General features: G+C 40.8%; 1 protein-coding gene across 2 annotated transcripts; it reads left to right on the top strand.

The window, feature by feature from the left end:
• Nucleotides 1-6,477: 6,477 nt before the first annotated feature.
• Nucleotides 6,478-12,011, top strand: isl1a (ISL LIM homeobox 1a). Of its 2 annotated transcripts, none has more exons than XM_019860858.1 (6): nucleotides 6,478-6,642; nucleotides 6,843-7,032; nucleotides 7,492-7,751; nucleotides 8,610-8,893; nucleotides 9,373-9,540; nucleotides 10,417-12,011. In XM_019860858.1, the coding sequence occupies exons 1-6, from the start codon at nucleotides 6,615-6,617 to the stop codon at nucleotides 10,531-10,533; spliced, it is 1,047 nt and encodes a 348-aa protein (XP_019716417.1). In that variant the 5' UTR covers nucleotides 6,478-6,614; the 3' UTR covers nucleotides 10,534-12,011. The 2 variants fall into 2 exon arrangements, with proteins under 2 accessions (XP_019716417.1, XP_019716416.1); XM_019860857.1 differs by having other exon boundaries at nucleotides 8,607-8,893.
• The last annotated feature ends 4,904 nt before the right edge of the window (nucleotides 12,012-16,915 follow it).

Here is a 16,915-nt window from a genome sequence, read left to right as displayed (position 1 = left end):
AATGAAACAATAAAACTAAAATAATAATAATTATAATAATAAAGGCGGCAGAGGTACCTGGTTCAATTCCAGCTCCGGCCTCCCTGTGTGGAGTTTGCATGTTCTCCCCGGGCCTGCGTGGGTTTTCTCCGGGTACTCCAGTTTCCTCCCACATTCTAAAAACTTGCATGGCAGAATGATTGACCACTCTAAATTGTCCCTAGGTGTGAGTGTGAGCGCGGATGGTTGTTCGTTTCTGTGTGCCCTGCGATTGGCTGGCAACTGGTTCAGGCTGTCCCCCACCTACTGCCTGAAGACGGCTGGGATCGGCCCCAGCACCCCCGCGACCCTTGTGAGGATTAAGCGGATCAGAAAATGGATGGATGGATGAATAATAATAAATTATACAAAAAAAAAGAAGATTTCACAGTGGTTGCTGCTGGGGCCCCAATTAGTCAAGTTCCAACAAGTCAGGTAAAAGCTCTCTCTGCATTCAACTTTCCTCACGGGTCATATAATTTGCGGCAGTTGAAAATTTCCAAATTACATGGTAGGTCCTAATCGTCAGTTACTGTATCGTTTTTTTCCAGTTCACATTTGTGCAGAAAATCTGAAATCGGAAAATGAGTTTTTCATTTTGTTTTTTTCAATAATGAGAAAACAAGTAATTATTTTTGTTTTTGCTTCCCTTTTTTGAAAAACGAATGAACAAATTATACATGTATTAAGATGCTTTCTTCAAACACAATTTCCCAATGCTGCAAATTCAGTAAGTGGCTATATGATAAATAAATAATCTGTGTATTTTAATAAAAACTGTTTGTATTTGGAAAAAAAAAAGACTTGTCATTGGCAGGTTTGTTTAAAAACATTGACATTTTTCTCTTAATTTAAATGATGCCCTTTGCGTAGACCAGGGGTGTCAAACGTACGGCCCGCGGGCCGGATCCGGCCCCCAAAGGACTTTAATCCGGCCCGCGAGATGATTATGTAAAGCAGTGGTGTCAAACATACGGTCCGCGGGCCGTTCCATCAGGCCCACAGGATAATTTAAAAGTGAAGAAAATGCATAAAAGACACAGAATAAATATTTTTAATAAGGTGCAATTCATTGAGTATCCGCTAGGGGACACTGTTTTGATCAGAGAAGAAGACAACAGCAGCCTCAGTCCATCACTGAGACAGACCCATGACAGCAGACGCTATCAATAGCACTCTCACATTTACACATTTAATAGCACGCTCCTTAGTTTGTAAGGTGTAGGCAGGGATTACATTTAGATTTTATATGCACGTGTAAATGGTTTAAAACTTCCTTTCTTTATAAATCTCGTTTAATCTTAAAGTGCATTACTATATTTTTCAAAACCAATTACTTGTTAAAGTTTGTACAATCAGTGGGATCAGTTGCAATGCATACATGTGAATGATAAAAGTAAATTGCACATTCGTCAAAGGAAATGTAAGGTGCTTCATGAAATGTTTTGTAAAAGATATGTTCATTTAATTTCAACATTTTCCTAATGTTCTTGTGCTTCTTTATACCAAAACAAAGGAAAGACATATTGTTTTGGTTATTTATAGCAAAGTATGGTATCATTTTAATGGTCCGGCCCACTTGACATCTACCCAGGCCGTATGTGGCCCACCATGTGAAATGAGTTTGACACCCCTGGCGTAGACTATTTATGAAGCGAAATCCTCCTCCTCCTCCTGGGCAATCGGCCCCTGTCAGGGACTTGCCCCCCCTCCCGGGTCCCACACCCGGCACGACTCTCGCTGGTGCCTCGCGAGGTTAACACCCAGTGTGGGCCCTGGAAGGGCCCTCGCCTGATTATTGTTTAAGGAGGGTTGTGGGGCGGCTACAGCCACTCTCCTCCGTTCCGGCGGGGCGAGCGCTGGGCACCTCATCTTCCGGTGAGACCCCACCTCCTTCCCCCCCGGCTGGTGGGTATTTAGCCGCGTCTGGGGCCCAAGAGCCCCAGCGTTCCCCCCCTCGCACCACTCGGAGGCATCCCACCATGCGAGGGATGAAGAGAAATCATCATCATCATCATTTAGAACACGATGTTAGTGATTGATTTAAAATATTTGCAGAAAAAAAAATCAATCGTGTTTCTTGAGTTGATTGTTTACTTATTGTGAATGCTCACATCTGTGTGATCTGCACTGTCAGCCAGATGGCAGATGGTCGTCCTTCTGAGACATGCTTGCAGGAGCACCGCCTCATCTTTGGGTTGCAGACAGAACTGCAGTTCAGTAAACTTCACTGATGAAACATGCGAAGGATTAGGGATCTGCTTTTGGTAATCAAAGCATTCTTAATCACTTTTAATTCAAACTAGAAAAAGACAAAATGATATGGGGTATTGGTTGAATGCCCATAATTATCAAATATTATATTAAAGACTATGTGTAGCACTTATAGTAGGTGTCTTTTCAGATTATATTTATGTACCTACAGTGTATTCTTTTAAATAAAAACCTTCTCCAATAATGTAAAAATATGTCTATGCAAACTTTTGAATGATAACGCATAGATTCCTTCCGTATATTTAACTCAAGTGTAAGAAACATCTGAATTCGATGCAACTCAGAATCGGTTGGAAAGGATCGTCAGGCTCCATTTCCACAACTTTCACATCAGATCTCAGTGTCAAAGCAGAGCTTTGATGGTGACTACCTGGGTAACTTCTCACTTTGTGCTGCTGCTTGACTCTTCTTGCAGATACTGTGAATGGCATCTGTCAGGACGTTTCCTGCCCATTCAGATCCAGACACTTTTAGTGGGCAGCGAATGGCGTGTTGCTGGTTGCAGGAAAAGGAGGAGTGCTGCCTCCCCTGGGTGCCCCTTGCACCCCACCATATGGCCTGGCCTAGACATTCTAAGATGGGTGACTTGGTCCACGGACCACCTGAGGCAGTGGGAGCTTTCATAATCACTGGAGACAAGGGCCACTTGACACCAGCCTGACAGATGGTATGCCAGCACTGCTGCCTTGGACTGCTGTTGCTGCTACTCTGTGTATATGTGTTCAGATTGGGAAGCACAATAAGGGTGATGATGTGTCAGGTGTAGTTAAACATGATGGTGGCAGCCAGTCTTCTTTAGTCTCAAGGGCAACCATAGCCTTAGGCCGTGGCTGCAGGAAAATTTCATCACATGGGAGGAGAGTAGTCAAAATAAGAGTCAAGCACAGAGCTGCATCATCGATTTCTTTTCTTTGTCGGACATTGCCGGTTGCCATTTTTGAATAGAATTTTGACATTCAAACATTTCAGGCCATTTTTACCTGTGCCGCACAGATGATTTCTTTCGCCTAAGTTTGATGATTAATAGTATCTCAAAAATGTACCAAATAGAATAAGAACTTGAAATCCCTCTAAATTGAAAATAAAAAAATGTCTATGAATATGACACACCACAGAAACAGCGTTGTTAACAAACATATCAATGAATGATTAAACATATTGCCAAGTATATAAAATGAGCCTTCAAAGCAGCGAAAAACCAAGCCCTTATCTCAGCTCTCAGAGGCTGTGGGCGTGTCTGCTGAATGCGCAGAAAACATACACCACTCAAATGTTAACTGTCCATTAAATATGTGCGTACGTCAAGCAGCTTTCTTATGCCAACATAATCGTATATATTTGAGTTAACAAAATATAAATACCGGTACTGAAATCCTCCGGTAGCTCAACTATATCCCACTGAGTCATTGCAAGTGTTGCAACATGAGGCTCTAGCCACCACTGAGCTCCTGGACACCACCATAGCCGAGGCTAATAGGACTGTTGTGTTTCTATTTCAAGTGGAACAACATTTCATAGTGTTGTCCCCTGCAAATTACATTCTTTTGAAAATGTTTACTTGAATAGTTATTGTCATTTTACTGTATGCTTGGGACACCTGGTCGTTACATTTATAGGGTCTAAAAATCACAGCGACGTGGGATGATGATGATGATGATGATGATGATGACAATGATGATGATGATGATGATGATGATGACAAGAAGGAGCAGGAGGAGGAGGAAGAGGAAGAGGAGTATGAATATTAAGGGTGGGTTTTTTAAAAAATCGATGAATCAAATCGAATTTTTTCACAGTCCCATATCGATTCATAAAACCATAAGACGTCTTTTTCCCATAAATTCATGTGATTCCTCGTGTCACTACACGAGTGTAGCATATTAAAAACAACCAGAAGTAAGCAGGGAAATTCGCGCTAACAAGCCTGATCACAGATACGTGGAAGTTTCGGGGTTTTCAAAAAGTCGAAAGCAGTAATAAACTGGAATTTTGTGAGACACTCACAGTACAATAATGTGAATGTCATGAGTTCTCCAGTGTGTTTTTGCATTTTTTTTAAATAGCCTGCCCTGTGGTTGGAATTCATTAAAATCATTATTTATATTGATCAGATCATGTTCAATAAAACATACATGATGAATGTAAGCTGGCACGGTGATCGACTAGTTAGCACATCCTCCTCACAGTACAGAGTTGCAAGGGTTCAATTCCGGTTCCGACCTTCCTGTGTGGAGTTTGCCTGTCCTCCCCGTGCCTGTGTGGGTTTTCTCCAGGTTTACTCCAGTTTCCTCCCACATTCCAAAAACATGCATGGCAAGTTAATGGAACACTCTAAATTGTCCTTCTGTGTGATTTTGATTCTGCATCAAAAATCAGTCAAAGTGAATCGTAAATTGTATCCAATTGGGCCCCTGAATCGCATCAGTTTTAGAAATCTCAACTCATACCCAGCGCTAATGAGGATGATTATGAATTCTACACTCAAATAACACTTGATTCCATCTGCTTTGACAATGTTCCCCAAACTTTGAAAATTTAAAGGAAAAGCTCTTGTTGTTTTCCTTTTTGTCCCCACAACGACAGTGCTCTATGCAACACAGACTGGTCAGTGACAGTGTGGCTGCAAGATCACCATATGAAGAAAAAATTGGTACTCTTTATATTTGTAACCTTATATTATTTAGGGGTATGACTGTGAGTGTAAATAGTTGTTGGCTGGGAACCAATTCAGGGTGTCCCTCGCTTACTGCCCGAGGACAGCCTGGAAAGGCTCCAGCACGCCCGACCCTTGCGAGGATGAAGCGGTTTCGATAATGGGTGGATATTATTTAGGGAACAACGTCGAGCATTTGTGAATAATTTTGTACACATACAGTCTGCCCATTTTATGACAAAAGGTACATGCACAGTTCAAGTAATGGATATCTGGCAAGACTGTAAGATGTTGTAAGTGTTGTAATTTTACAAGTAGACAATAGGATTAAACAATTCAAAATGTTAAAAAAAAGACTTTTTTTTGTTTTTGTTTTTTTACAATGCAGCTTCTTTGGAAGGGGATATATGAAAGCTGGACTAAATGTATGCAGTTTTTACAATACAAAACATAGAACACATCTTTATTTATGTACTGCTCATAGCAGTAGAGAAAAACAATAGTCTGGAAAAGATACAAATTGATGCATTGGAGATGAATAATTAACCGAATGGGGGACAGCATTGTGAATGACTTGTGCTCTCAAACCGTGCATCGTTCGTCTTTTGTTCCATTTTCTATTAACAATCGTTTTGTTTTTGTTTTTTTTTAAAAGGAAAGGGTGACTGATCATTTATTTATATATTTACTCACAAAAACAGGGAAACACTAAGAATTTTCATGTTTACATTTGAGGCTCGGATCTCAATATATATTTTTTCTCGTCGTGATCTATATGAAATATCTGGGCTGGAGTAAAAACAAAAAAAACAAAATAGTGACTTTTTAATTGTTGATTACCAACTGAAAGTGTAAAGAACGAAGGAATGATGCACGGTTTGCCCTCCTGCTGATATGTTATTGGTCTTAGTTGGTTACCAACACAAGAGGGCGTGTTTGTTTTTGTGTAATTGCGTGCGTGCTCGCGCGCGTGCTTGTCACAGGCCTGTCACTGCCCGAGTCCACAGCTGTCGAGTTGTGATCGCCCACTGCACACCATACGTTTTGTTGCCCCGAAAATATTGGAGCGTCCACGCAGCGGCGTCAAAGGAATGCCCTTCCCCCTCAAAAAAGTAAAGAAATTACCAGATAAGAGAATGGCTCGCAGTAAAGAGTAAAGCGTTTTTTTTTTAATCTTACATCGGTTGATTGATTCAGAAATAAAGAAAGAGAAAGAAAGAAAGAAATCTGAACCTGCAGTTTGAACACATTCGTGATTGGATAACTCCACGTTTCCACTATCATTGAAGTAGGCCGTTGCATATAAACTTGAACCCTTTTGGTTTACAATAGTAAAGGTAAAAGAAGGAAATGCAACAAACAAATGATTTTGAGAAGCCCACCAAGTGTGCCACTGTGTTGGGGGGTGCCGGGCGGTGTGCGCAGAGCTGCCGGGACTTTGCAGAGCCAATCAGCTGGGCATGGAGATGACGTGCTGTTGTCCTACGTCAGTCCCACCAGCACCGGAGTTTCACACACACCGTGGACAAACACACACGCGCACACACGCACTCCATCTCCGAGCCGGACGGCGTAGCCCCCTCTGGCCCGGCAACAGAAGACACATCAAGGAGTCCAGGCGTTGCAGCCCGCTCTGACCGTGGACCTAACGCCGCTTTATTTAGTCAGCATGGGAGACATGGGGGATCCGCCGAAAAGTAAGTTGGACGCCCACTTGCTTGAACTCAATTATTTTCATTTTAGTCAACTTTTTGCGACACGGAATTGTTCTTTTATTTTATTCTATTTTCAATCAAACTTGTCCAGTATTTCTTTTCAAGTTTAACCACTGTACTAATACTAACCACGATCCAAATATACATTCATACTGATCATTCTACTCACAACGGTCTTCTAGAAAAACGGCTGGTGTCTCTGTGTGTGGGCTGCGGAAACCAGATCCACGACCAGTACATCCTGCGGGTCTCCCCAGATCTGGAATGGCACGCCGCCTGTCTCAAATGCGCCGAGTGCAGTCAGTACTTGGACGAGTCGTGCACGTGCTTCGTCAGAGACGGAAAGACATATTGTAAACGGGACTACATCAGGTAGGATGACCACGGCTGGGCTTTCACTTAATTACAGCCATGTCCGGAGGTGCAGTGTAATCCAAACAGATTTGAAATAAATTCCAATATTGCCATGCGTTAAAATGGTTTCAAATATTATTCTCAGACCTATATTTCCACTCCAATTCGTTACACTGGCTGTTTCTTGCTGTAATATAATAATAACTAAACTATAACAACAGTAGTTATAGTATAACACCCATCGACCCATTATGCGAATTGCTTATCCTCATGAGCGTCGCGAGCGCCCTGGTGTCTATCCCAGCTGCCTATCCATCTTTAAAACCTACAAATCCAACAAGTGATTTTAGGCCCGGTCATGAATAAAAAAATAAGAATGGACGGCATTTAAACATTGGGCAAAAAAATTACAAACGTATCCTTGCTGTTAATAATTGTCGATTCTAATTGTTATGCACGTTTTGGTTTGTCTCGCAGGTTATACGGGATTAAATGCGCTAAGTGCAGCATCGGTTTCAGCAAGAACGACTTTGTAATGAGGGCCCGATCCAAAGTCTACCACATCGAATGTTTCCGCTGTGTGGCCTGCAGCAGACAGCTCATCCCGGGGGACGAGTTCGCTCTGCGCGAAGACGGCCTCTTCTGCCGGGCCGACCACGACGTAGTGGAGCGGGCTACTCTGGGACACGGAGACCCGCTTAGTCCGCTGCACCCCGCCAGACCGCTACAAATGGCAGGTAAAGTCCAGTCCGTGCGGTGGGAGGCAGCCCGACAAGGAGCTTTCCAACTATTCACTTTTGACGAGTCCGGGGGTGCGCTTCCTGCCGGTCTGCTATTTTATTAGTTTTCTTTCTTTTTTTTTAGGCGATGCAATTTTGGCCACTCTGGTGTTGACTTGATAAAAACAAACACCACGACTATCCATTCATGACACATTTGATACGGTCCATAGGGTTTTGCTGTGACCCAAAAAATGCGGATGCGGTTGGTTACATATGTTTGCGTTTTTTAGTGTCCGCGTGTGAGTGTGCGCGTGTGTGCGCGCGCGTGTCCGCGTTTGTTTGCGTGTGTATGTGTGCGCGCGCGCATGTGTTCCTTGCGCTTGCATTTTACATTTTTGGTTCTGAACAGTCGACCAGTCCAGAGTGTACCCCGCCTCTCACCGAAGTCAGCCGGGATAGGTCCAGACCACCCTCGGTCCGAATGAGATTAAGCAAAGCTGCGGATGGTTTTGAACAGTGGCTATTATAGCGTCGAACAAGTGAAATTAAATTGATATAAGTGAAAAAATACGATTACGCAACGAGTCGCGATTTTTAAAAACATGTCTTGATGCAACTGAAGAACGTGTACATTTGACAAAAAGAATCAGCCGGCTGAGACAGCATTCACTTGACTAAGACAGACAAAACAAGCAAGACTTGAACTTCTTACGTGTATCATTTTCCCGATTGTGGTTAAAGTGGTCATTGCTTATTAAGAATGAAATGTCATGAATTCCTGTAAAAGAATAAAATCTCTATTTGCTTGGATTGTCGTGATTCAAACTGATGTGTGCTTCTTTGGGTTTTTTAACCCGTCCATTCTCACAGCAGAGCCCATCTCCGCTCGACAGTCTGCACTTCGGCCCCACATCCATAAACAGCCAGAGAAGACCACGCGAGTTCGGACAGTACTAAACGAGAAGCAACTACACACTTTGCGAACTTGCTACAACGCCAACCCGAGGCCCGACGCTCTGATGAAGGAGCAGCTGGTGGAGATGACCGGCCTGAGCCCGCGCGTCATCCGGGTCTGGTTTCAGAACAAGCGCTGCAAAGACAAGAAGAGGAGTATTCTGATGAAGCAGCTACAACAGCAGCAGCCAAACGACAAGACGGTAAGGGAAGGTTTCATTCAACCCTACCTAGCCTTTCACGCCCAAAGAACACTGAATACTTCCCATTCTCTATTTAAGTAAAACGACTGTCACTCGGAACACACGCGTTACTGTCACACATTTAAAATGTTTTTTTTTTTTTCTATTTCTTGCAGCTGGCACCTTAGCCGTGAACGAACACAGTAATTAATTTAAGAAAAACTAAAATGAAAATTGCTTTCGGCGATGGCATGCGGCGGGTTGGTTATACTTCCAATAGCGTCTCGCTGAGTTGACATATTTGTTTGTCTGTGGGTTTATTGATTGTTTTGACTGAGAAGGGATTAATTTCCGGTAACTCTCCTCTCCCCACCGGCGGTGCAAACCGCGCGCGCTCACACGCACACTAACGAGCATAACCACACCCAGTAACCAAACCCACAGTCATCAAATCACCTGCAGTGAATCTACTCTGAGCAGAGAGAGCATCCCTCTTGCAGAACATCCAGGGAATGACAGGCACCCCGATGGTGGCGGCCAGTCCGGAACGGCACGACGGTGGCATCCAAGCCAACCCGGTGGAGGTGCAAAGCTACCAGCCGCCCTGGAAGGTCCTCAGCGATTTTGCTCTGCAGAGCGACATCGACCAGCCCGCTTTTCAGCAACTGGTGCGTGATGTTTTCATTTTTATCCGGTTCAGTTCAAAGAAATAATACGCATGTATGTTCAGCATGCATATAGCTCCTCTCGATATAATCGAATGTGTTTGAATTTACACATAACAATTTATTCTGGTTATTCGCGATTGTTTGTTCGTTCAGACGAACGTCTTTTTTACTTACTTGCCCAGCCAGACAACGAACCTTCGATTACCTCTGGAGATGTTATATAAATAATCACGTTAAATCTTTTAGTCAGCAACGCAGTGTCTTCCGTGGCTCGTGCGAGATCTAAATTGAACGCAATCCCAAATGCGCTCCGTATTGAGGTGAAATTATTTGATTTTCATGTATGAAGCAGGCATCGTTATTTTAACCCAAATCGTCCTTAACTAAAGGCTTGTCAAAATATTTATTAGGAATACGGAACTGGTTGTTTAAAAATACAAGCGACAAGACGGATGCAAGCGTTATGGACTTTCGCTTTTTGGTTATCGTTGTTCATTATTATTATTATTATTATTATTATTATTATTATTGTCATTATTATTATTATGTTTTATTATTATTATTATATTAAGTGATTTCATTTTAGTATGTACGGTGATAACTTATTGTAACATGAACAGACAGTAAAGACGTTGGCTTTCACAGAATTGTGTGGGTGTACGGGAAAAGTCCTTGTAAAATGAACACGCAATGCTTTTTAAAAGTGTATGCCGCTGCTGTTGATTTATTATCATTATTATTATTATTATTATTATTATTCGGAGTAGTAGTCGTGATAAGCGTGCGAGTTGCCTTCCTTTCCAATTTGCATCGCACTATGTGTCACCTTCCCCCAGTCGGGTGCGAGGATTCTCACAGCATGCTTGGTTTCCACAGGTTAGTTTTTCGGAGGGTGGACCGGGTTCGAACTCAACTGGCAGCGAGGTAGCGTCCATGTCATCTCAGCTTCCAGACACACCGAACAGCATGGTGTCAAGTCCCATTGAGACCTGAGTCCGAGTCTGTCTGGACAGACTGAACCTCCCTATGTTCATTTCATCCCTCCAGACTGCACCAAACAACCAAACGGGTTGTATTTTTTTATTTTTATTTTTTTGACACTGTGAAGACAATCATGGGATATTTACCATCGACACCCAATTCTCAAATCCACGCTGGAGAGAAACTTGCAACCCTCAAGCCGACGCTGTTTGTTCATATTTATTTATTTATTTATTTAATAATTATAATTGCCAAAAGAGAAGACGCAAACCGGGCTCCTTTGTGACATTTTCGGACCTCTGAGTGGGAGTCGAACTCAATCTCGATTTGCGAGCTGCTGTGCGCAACATCCAAGTGAAGGTTTTTCTTTTTCATTCGAAAAATCAGCAACCCCCCCCCCCCCTCACACCTGCCCCGGAGGAAAGCAGCACGGGTTTTCTTCTTGTTATTTCATGATTTCTTTCATGATCCAAGTACTAAAGCATTTGCAACAAGGTATACCTCTGTTTCGTCACAAGCTTCGTGGGACATTTGTGTGAGTTCGGGTCGCCCGAGAAAATTGTTTTCTTTTTCCAAAGATGTGTATACCTCTCACGTAATAAGTCAAATATACGTTAGGTCTTTGTTTCCATGGAAAATAATATTTATTATTTATTGTCAGCAAAAATTGCCATGTTTGGTGTATCTTTCTTGACTTGCGTTTGGGAGGTTTGTTCAGGTTTTTTTTCACATGCTAATTGCGACACTATTAGTATAATTATTATAAATGATTTGCAGCGTGCGCCATCTTTGCAAATCCCCCCCCCCCCCACCCCTTATTTCGAACAAAGAAAGAGGTAGCCCTCCGATAGCGGGTTTAATGGGATTTGGCTTCAGAATTTCAATTTAACTTTGGGATATGCGCTTCGAAGGTTTACATCCTGAATTATCATTGCGTATTTATCAATCTATTTAAATATAGGTTACATATTCAATTTATTTCAGCGAGACTTGTCATATATGGAGCTTTGATGATTGTAAAGCAAATGCACATTTTGGAGTGATGCTTTACCGGGAGTATTATGTATAACATTGATGAATTGATAACAACAACAAGGACGACAAAAAAAAAAAAAAACCGCTCCCCTCTTTTTGTCTCAAAATAAAGGGATTAATCCAGACACTCTTTGTGACAAACTAAAGGTCTGTTTTTCCATCATGACCCACTTATAACCACTTAGTACGACCACTTAATTCGCTGGGTTCTGTTCTGTCCATGCACTTTTAATTCCTTTTTTTGTCCGAAGAATTCATACCCTGTCAACTAAGTAAAAACGACTGTTAATGTCTCGGGATTTTTAATAACTGAAGTTTCATTACTAATTCAGCTGAGTGGATGCCAGTACAATAATGCCAATATTCATTGTACATGACCACCTTTTCCGTTTTCTCATGATTTGTTTGTAGACAAGAGACAAATGTATAAAGTAAAAGCTGAGACTGATGTGCTACTTATGATGTCGTCTAACAGTGAACAGTGATTTTCGATTGCACATGATTAAAATGGATTTAAGTAGCACTTACCATTTGTTGAGGAAAAGACGGGAAAAGGGCTTTGGTTTACCGCATTTTAAATACGTCCAGCCGATGTACATGTTCGAATTAAGTAAATCCAAACGATCTTTTTTTCCCAGAGTATACTGAAAAAAACCGTTGCATGTAACAAATGTGTTACATATATCTAATTCGATCGTTTTCGAAGAGAAACGGGGGGATTACGTCTGCTTGACATATTTAAATCACGCATCGAGAAATTAGGTACTTTTTTCGGTGTAAATGTTTTCAGTTGAAGACATTTATTATTCCTATACATTTCAGAAGTTTTTTTAATGTTATTATTATTATGATTCTTTTTATGAAATAAAAGGTCAGTGGTATATATTCTCACCTCTCTTTTGAGGTGAACAAAAATGTTTGTATCCAACGCAGCAACAAAACTGCGCGCTTGATTCTTTGACTGCATGCGCGATGGGGTGCTCAATTCTTAATTCTGAAATGTAACATTTTAATGCGTGGGTAATTCGGTGCGCCAATTTATTGAAGCTGTACTGCAACTTTAGGAACTGACCACAGTCAGTTCAGTGACACCGGAATCATTTCAACACACACCCCCTCCCCCTTTTTTTGACGGGAATTGAATTAAACGGTGGCCAAACAAAGTTATTTAACCATACAGGCGATTTTATAAGTGGCATTGTTACACTCTTAAATTGAATTTTTTTTTTTTAAATCTACAACAATAAGGAGCGGCGCAGTGTAGACTGGTTAGCCTTCTTGTGTGTTCTCCCCGAGCCTGCCTGGGTTTTCGCAGGGTATTGCAGTCTCTTCCCCACATTTCAAAAACATGCATTGTAGGTTAATATAACCCTCTAAACTGCCCCGAGTTGTGATTGTGAACGCGAATAATTGTTTGTCTACAAGTGGCTGGCAACCAGTTCAGGGTGTCCCAAGTCACTGGCCGGCTACGGCTGGGATAGGCTCCAGCACGCCCGCGTTCCTCGTGAGGATAAAGCAGTTCGGATCCTTGATTGATATACAACAATCAGTTAAACGCTGCATACAACGTACAAACGGGAGGACTGCTGTGTACGAGCGACGAGTCTCTGCCCATAACACCCCCCCCCCACACACACACACACACACAAAGCCATAGAAAAGGGATAAATAATTTAGATCCTCACATGTTTTGCTGCCATCGCCCTAATTTGATAATCATCCACGGTGACTTTTTAAAGTATTTGTGCCATTGTGTAAGAAGGATTTTTTTTTTCTCGAAAATGTGGTTGAATTCTTTGAAAGGCTAATATAATCTTAACAGTCAGAGCTGATACAGTCAAAATCTTTTTCCTTTTTTAATTTTTGGTTAATTATATGAATAGATTCTCCTCAACAGAACACTCCAACCGAAACAGAGAAGAAAAGTTTTCAAGAGACCAAAGGGCAAGAGGATATTTGTTAGCGCCCTTTCCCCAGGACACTTTGCAGCAGGGTGGACATTGCAAAAGATATTCAGTTCTCAATTTACTAATCACGTAGAAAAACGAATAATAGCATCGTTTATGTATTTTCATCTATTTAATTTGATTTCAAACATACCATTTTATCATGAATGGATTTATTTAGATTCCTGAAAATTCACATCGAACTCCAACTTTCAAAACCAATGAAATCATAATCAGTTAAAACAAATGAACAGCATTTAAATAGGGCAGGCTGTGGATTAACCAAAATTAATCTCTGTAAAATTCCTGAAAATGCTTTCCATTAGTGTAGGTGCCAATTTGACATTGGTCGAATTTTGTGTGTTCCATTTGCTGTGGTATTGATATGTCCGGTCGGCATATTTCCCAGCTTTTTGGAAATGGTCGTCATTGTTGTTTTGTGCATCTCTGAGTGTTTCTTTTGCAGAGCTATTTGTTGTGACGTCACGCGACTTGCGGATGAAGACAGTGTGGAGACAGAGACAGAGACAGAGAGAGATGAGGCCAGCTCAAGATAGAAGCGATACAGTTTTTTGACCGTACAACTCAGACATACAATACGATACATACAATACAGACAAACGAATTAGAAAAACTGAAGAGAACTTTTTTGTATACTTTATTTTTTAATAAACAGAAAATACAAAGAAGTCAATGTCGTGTTGTTTGCGTTTAAGACTCGTCGTTACGCTGGCCTCAAAGGTGCACCGGAATAGCACCGACAATTAGGTTGAGATAATCACTTCAGTCAGTCTATGTTCCACATTTCCACTCGTAAGTGGTAATGTAACTTGTTTGTCAACGGCATTTGAAATTGTCAAGAACAACCAAGGAAGACTTTCAAACCCATGCAGTTCTCAGGGGAACTTGGAAATACGAGACGATCATGCTCATTCTATGAGCCAACTGTAGCCAGGAGCATCAAAGATAATGCATTATAGGCAAGTGAATGGTCAGGGGAGTCTTTAACCTGAACACAAAATGAAGTAACGATGCCACAAAGTTATACATAAGAAGTAATAACACACACAACTACTATTACAAAAAAGCAGAACTCAATTCAGCTGTAAAGAGCACTTTAAAACAACCACCGCTGTATATAAATTGCTGTACATGGGTCAAAAATAAGTCATAAAAGCAATAAGTTAATCATGAAGATGGGAAAAAGCACGAAAATAGTCAAACTAAAACCAAGTCTCATCTGAGTCAAAATCCAAAGAATAAAAATGAGTTTTAAGCAAGTTTTAACCCTTTCGTGCACCCTGTAACTTGATAACATGATAAGCTGTCCACTGTAGTAACTGCTGGTTAAAGATGGGCACCGGGGGGGTTTGCCTAACTTTTAGCGCAAGGTCATTTCAAAGAGAGGGGCCGGCAATGGAAAAGGCTCGATCCCCTCTGAGCCTCCGCTTAGTTCTTGGTACCTCGAATAGTGTCTGGGATGCAGGTGCGTTTGGGGCTGGAGGAGCTCAGAGTGGCAAGGTGGGGCGGGGCCATTTAAAGATTTGAAAACAAATGATAAACTTTTAAAAATACAAAACAGGAAGTAACATGATGCTAAAACATGTAATTATCGATAAAATTCCACATTTCCAGTCAGTCACAAGTGGTAATGCAACTTGCTTGTCAGAAACTTGGGCGCCTGTCTCGATTTTAAACATGTTGGTTTTGTTAATGTTGAATACATTAACTTGTCAAGTTTACTCAAAACACATTGTATTCATCCAATATTTTACATAACTCTTATTGTTAATTAAGTAAATGTAAGTAGTACATATGGATGGAAGGAAAGTTTTATTATATGCAAAAATGAAATAACAAAAATGAAAAATATATATATATAGTATATGCAAAAATGAAATAACAAAAATGAAATTTTATATGTAATATATATATATTTGTGTGTGCGTGTGTGTGTATATAGATCGACAAATAGATTGATAGACGGACAGACCGATAGTTCAATCGATAATTAGATGAACTTTATAACATGTCTGATATTGATAACTGTCATTTACAAAGAGAGGAGATGCAACATATCCAAGAACTTCCAAATTAAACAATTCCAATCCCCAGATTTTGGGTTCTGTCTAAAATCCTTGAATCTCATGTCAATTTGCAATTGTTGTTGGGTTTTTTTGTTTGTTTGTTTGTTTTTTGTTTGGTTGGTTGTTTTTTAATCTGATAAAGTGGCCATAGTTCTATCACGGCTCCTTTAGCTGTGACAAATAACCTCATTGTTGCCTTGAACAGAAAACAACATTGTGCTGCCTTATTTGCCGCGTGCTGTTCTTGATTTGTTGGATCGGCTTCTCAACAAACAAAGGAATGCTAATTTGGGTTCTAATTAAATGTAAACAAAAAAATCTTAGTTTGGTATTAGTGTGTCCAGGCAGACGGCCACAAATAAGACTTGTTTGACAACTAAATATGTGCCCTTTCAATATTGTTTATTTATTTATTTATTTGTTCAATCTTCATTTTTTCCATGCGTGATTTATGAAAGACATTCACACAGCATTAAATTTGTATGTGATTATACACAATAGTATGCATAGTACTGTTCCAATGTCTTGGGCAAGCACTAGCTTAGTGTTTGAATGACCCCATCTGCAAAAATGAAATAATAACAGAGTCAACAGAAGTTGGTAATAAAACCAAAATCTAATTCTATAAAACTTTGTGGAGGCTGTTGTAGGACAAGGAAGAACTCATGACATGTTTTGAAATATCTGGACATGAGTGCGAATGCAGGAATTTGTTTTCACCATTTGAGTCACAGCAGCAGGAATGAAAGTGCCAAGCCCTCCAGATTCATAATGGCACCCACCATCTGTTCAAGATCCCTCTGGAACCAGGATATATGCCAAAACTAGCCAAACAGGTAGACAAACAAACACTCCACAAATATTTTTTTCACGTGTTCACCCGAGAATAGTTAACAAGGCTAGGCTCTACCGAATGGACTCTACGAATTCCAGTTATAGCAAACAACAAACCAAATGGTGACTTGACACCATGCTCTTCATCTGTTCACTGCAGCACAGGCAATGGTGCAGCTTCAGATTTCAGACGGCTTTTCACCAGTTCCAAACAGCTTTTAAGTGTCTAAAATTGTTTTTGCAGGCTAAGACAAAAAAATCTCTAGTTTCTTTTCCCCCCAACATCTGATGGTACATTGAAAGGGTGTCCTTATAGACTGAAAATATTTCAGTAGATGGAAAAAATAAAATATATTCTCTGTCATGTTCATACTGTCTTGTTAATTTAGTTGAGAAACTAAAAAATGGAGATTGGCTTTTATTTTTGGAAAGAAGTCACCTGTGTGCAAGCCACCGTTCAGTATGTGACTTCCATTTTCTTAAAAGCTCACG

This window comes from Hippocampus comes, unplaced genomic scaffold (assembly GCF_001891065.2).
Source record: "Hippocampus comes isolate QL1 unplaced genomic scaffold, H_comes_QL1_v1.1 scaffold130, whole genome shotgun sequence".
Taxonomy (NCBI): Eukaryota; Metazoa; Chordata; class Actinopteri; order Syngnathiformes; family Syngnathidae; genus Hippocampus; species Hippocampus comes.
Note: the sequence above shows the minus strand (reverse complement) of the source record. Positions and strands in the feature narration are given on the sequence as shown.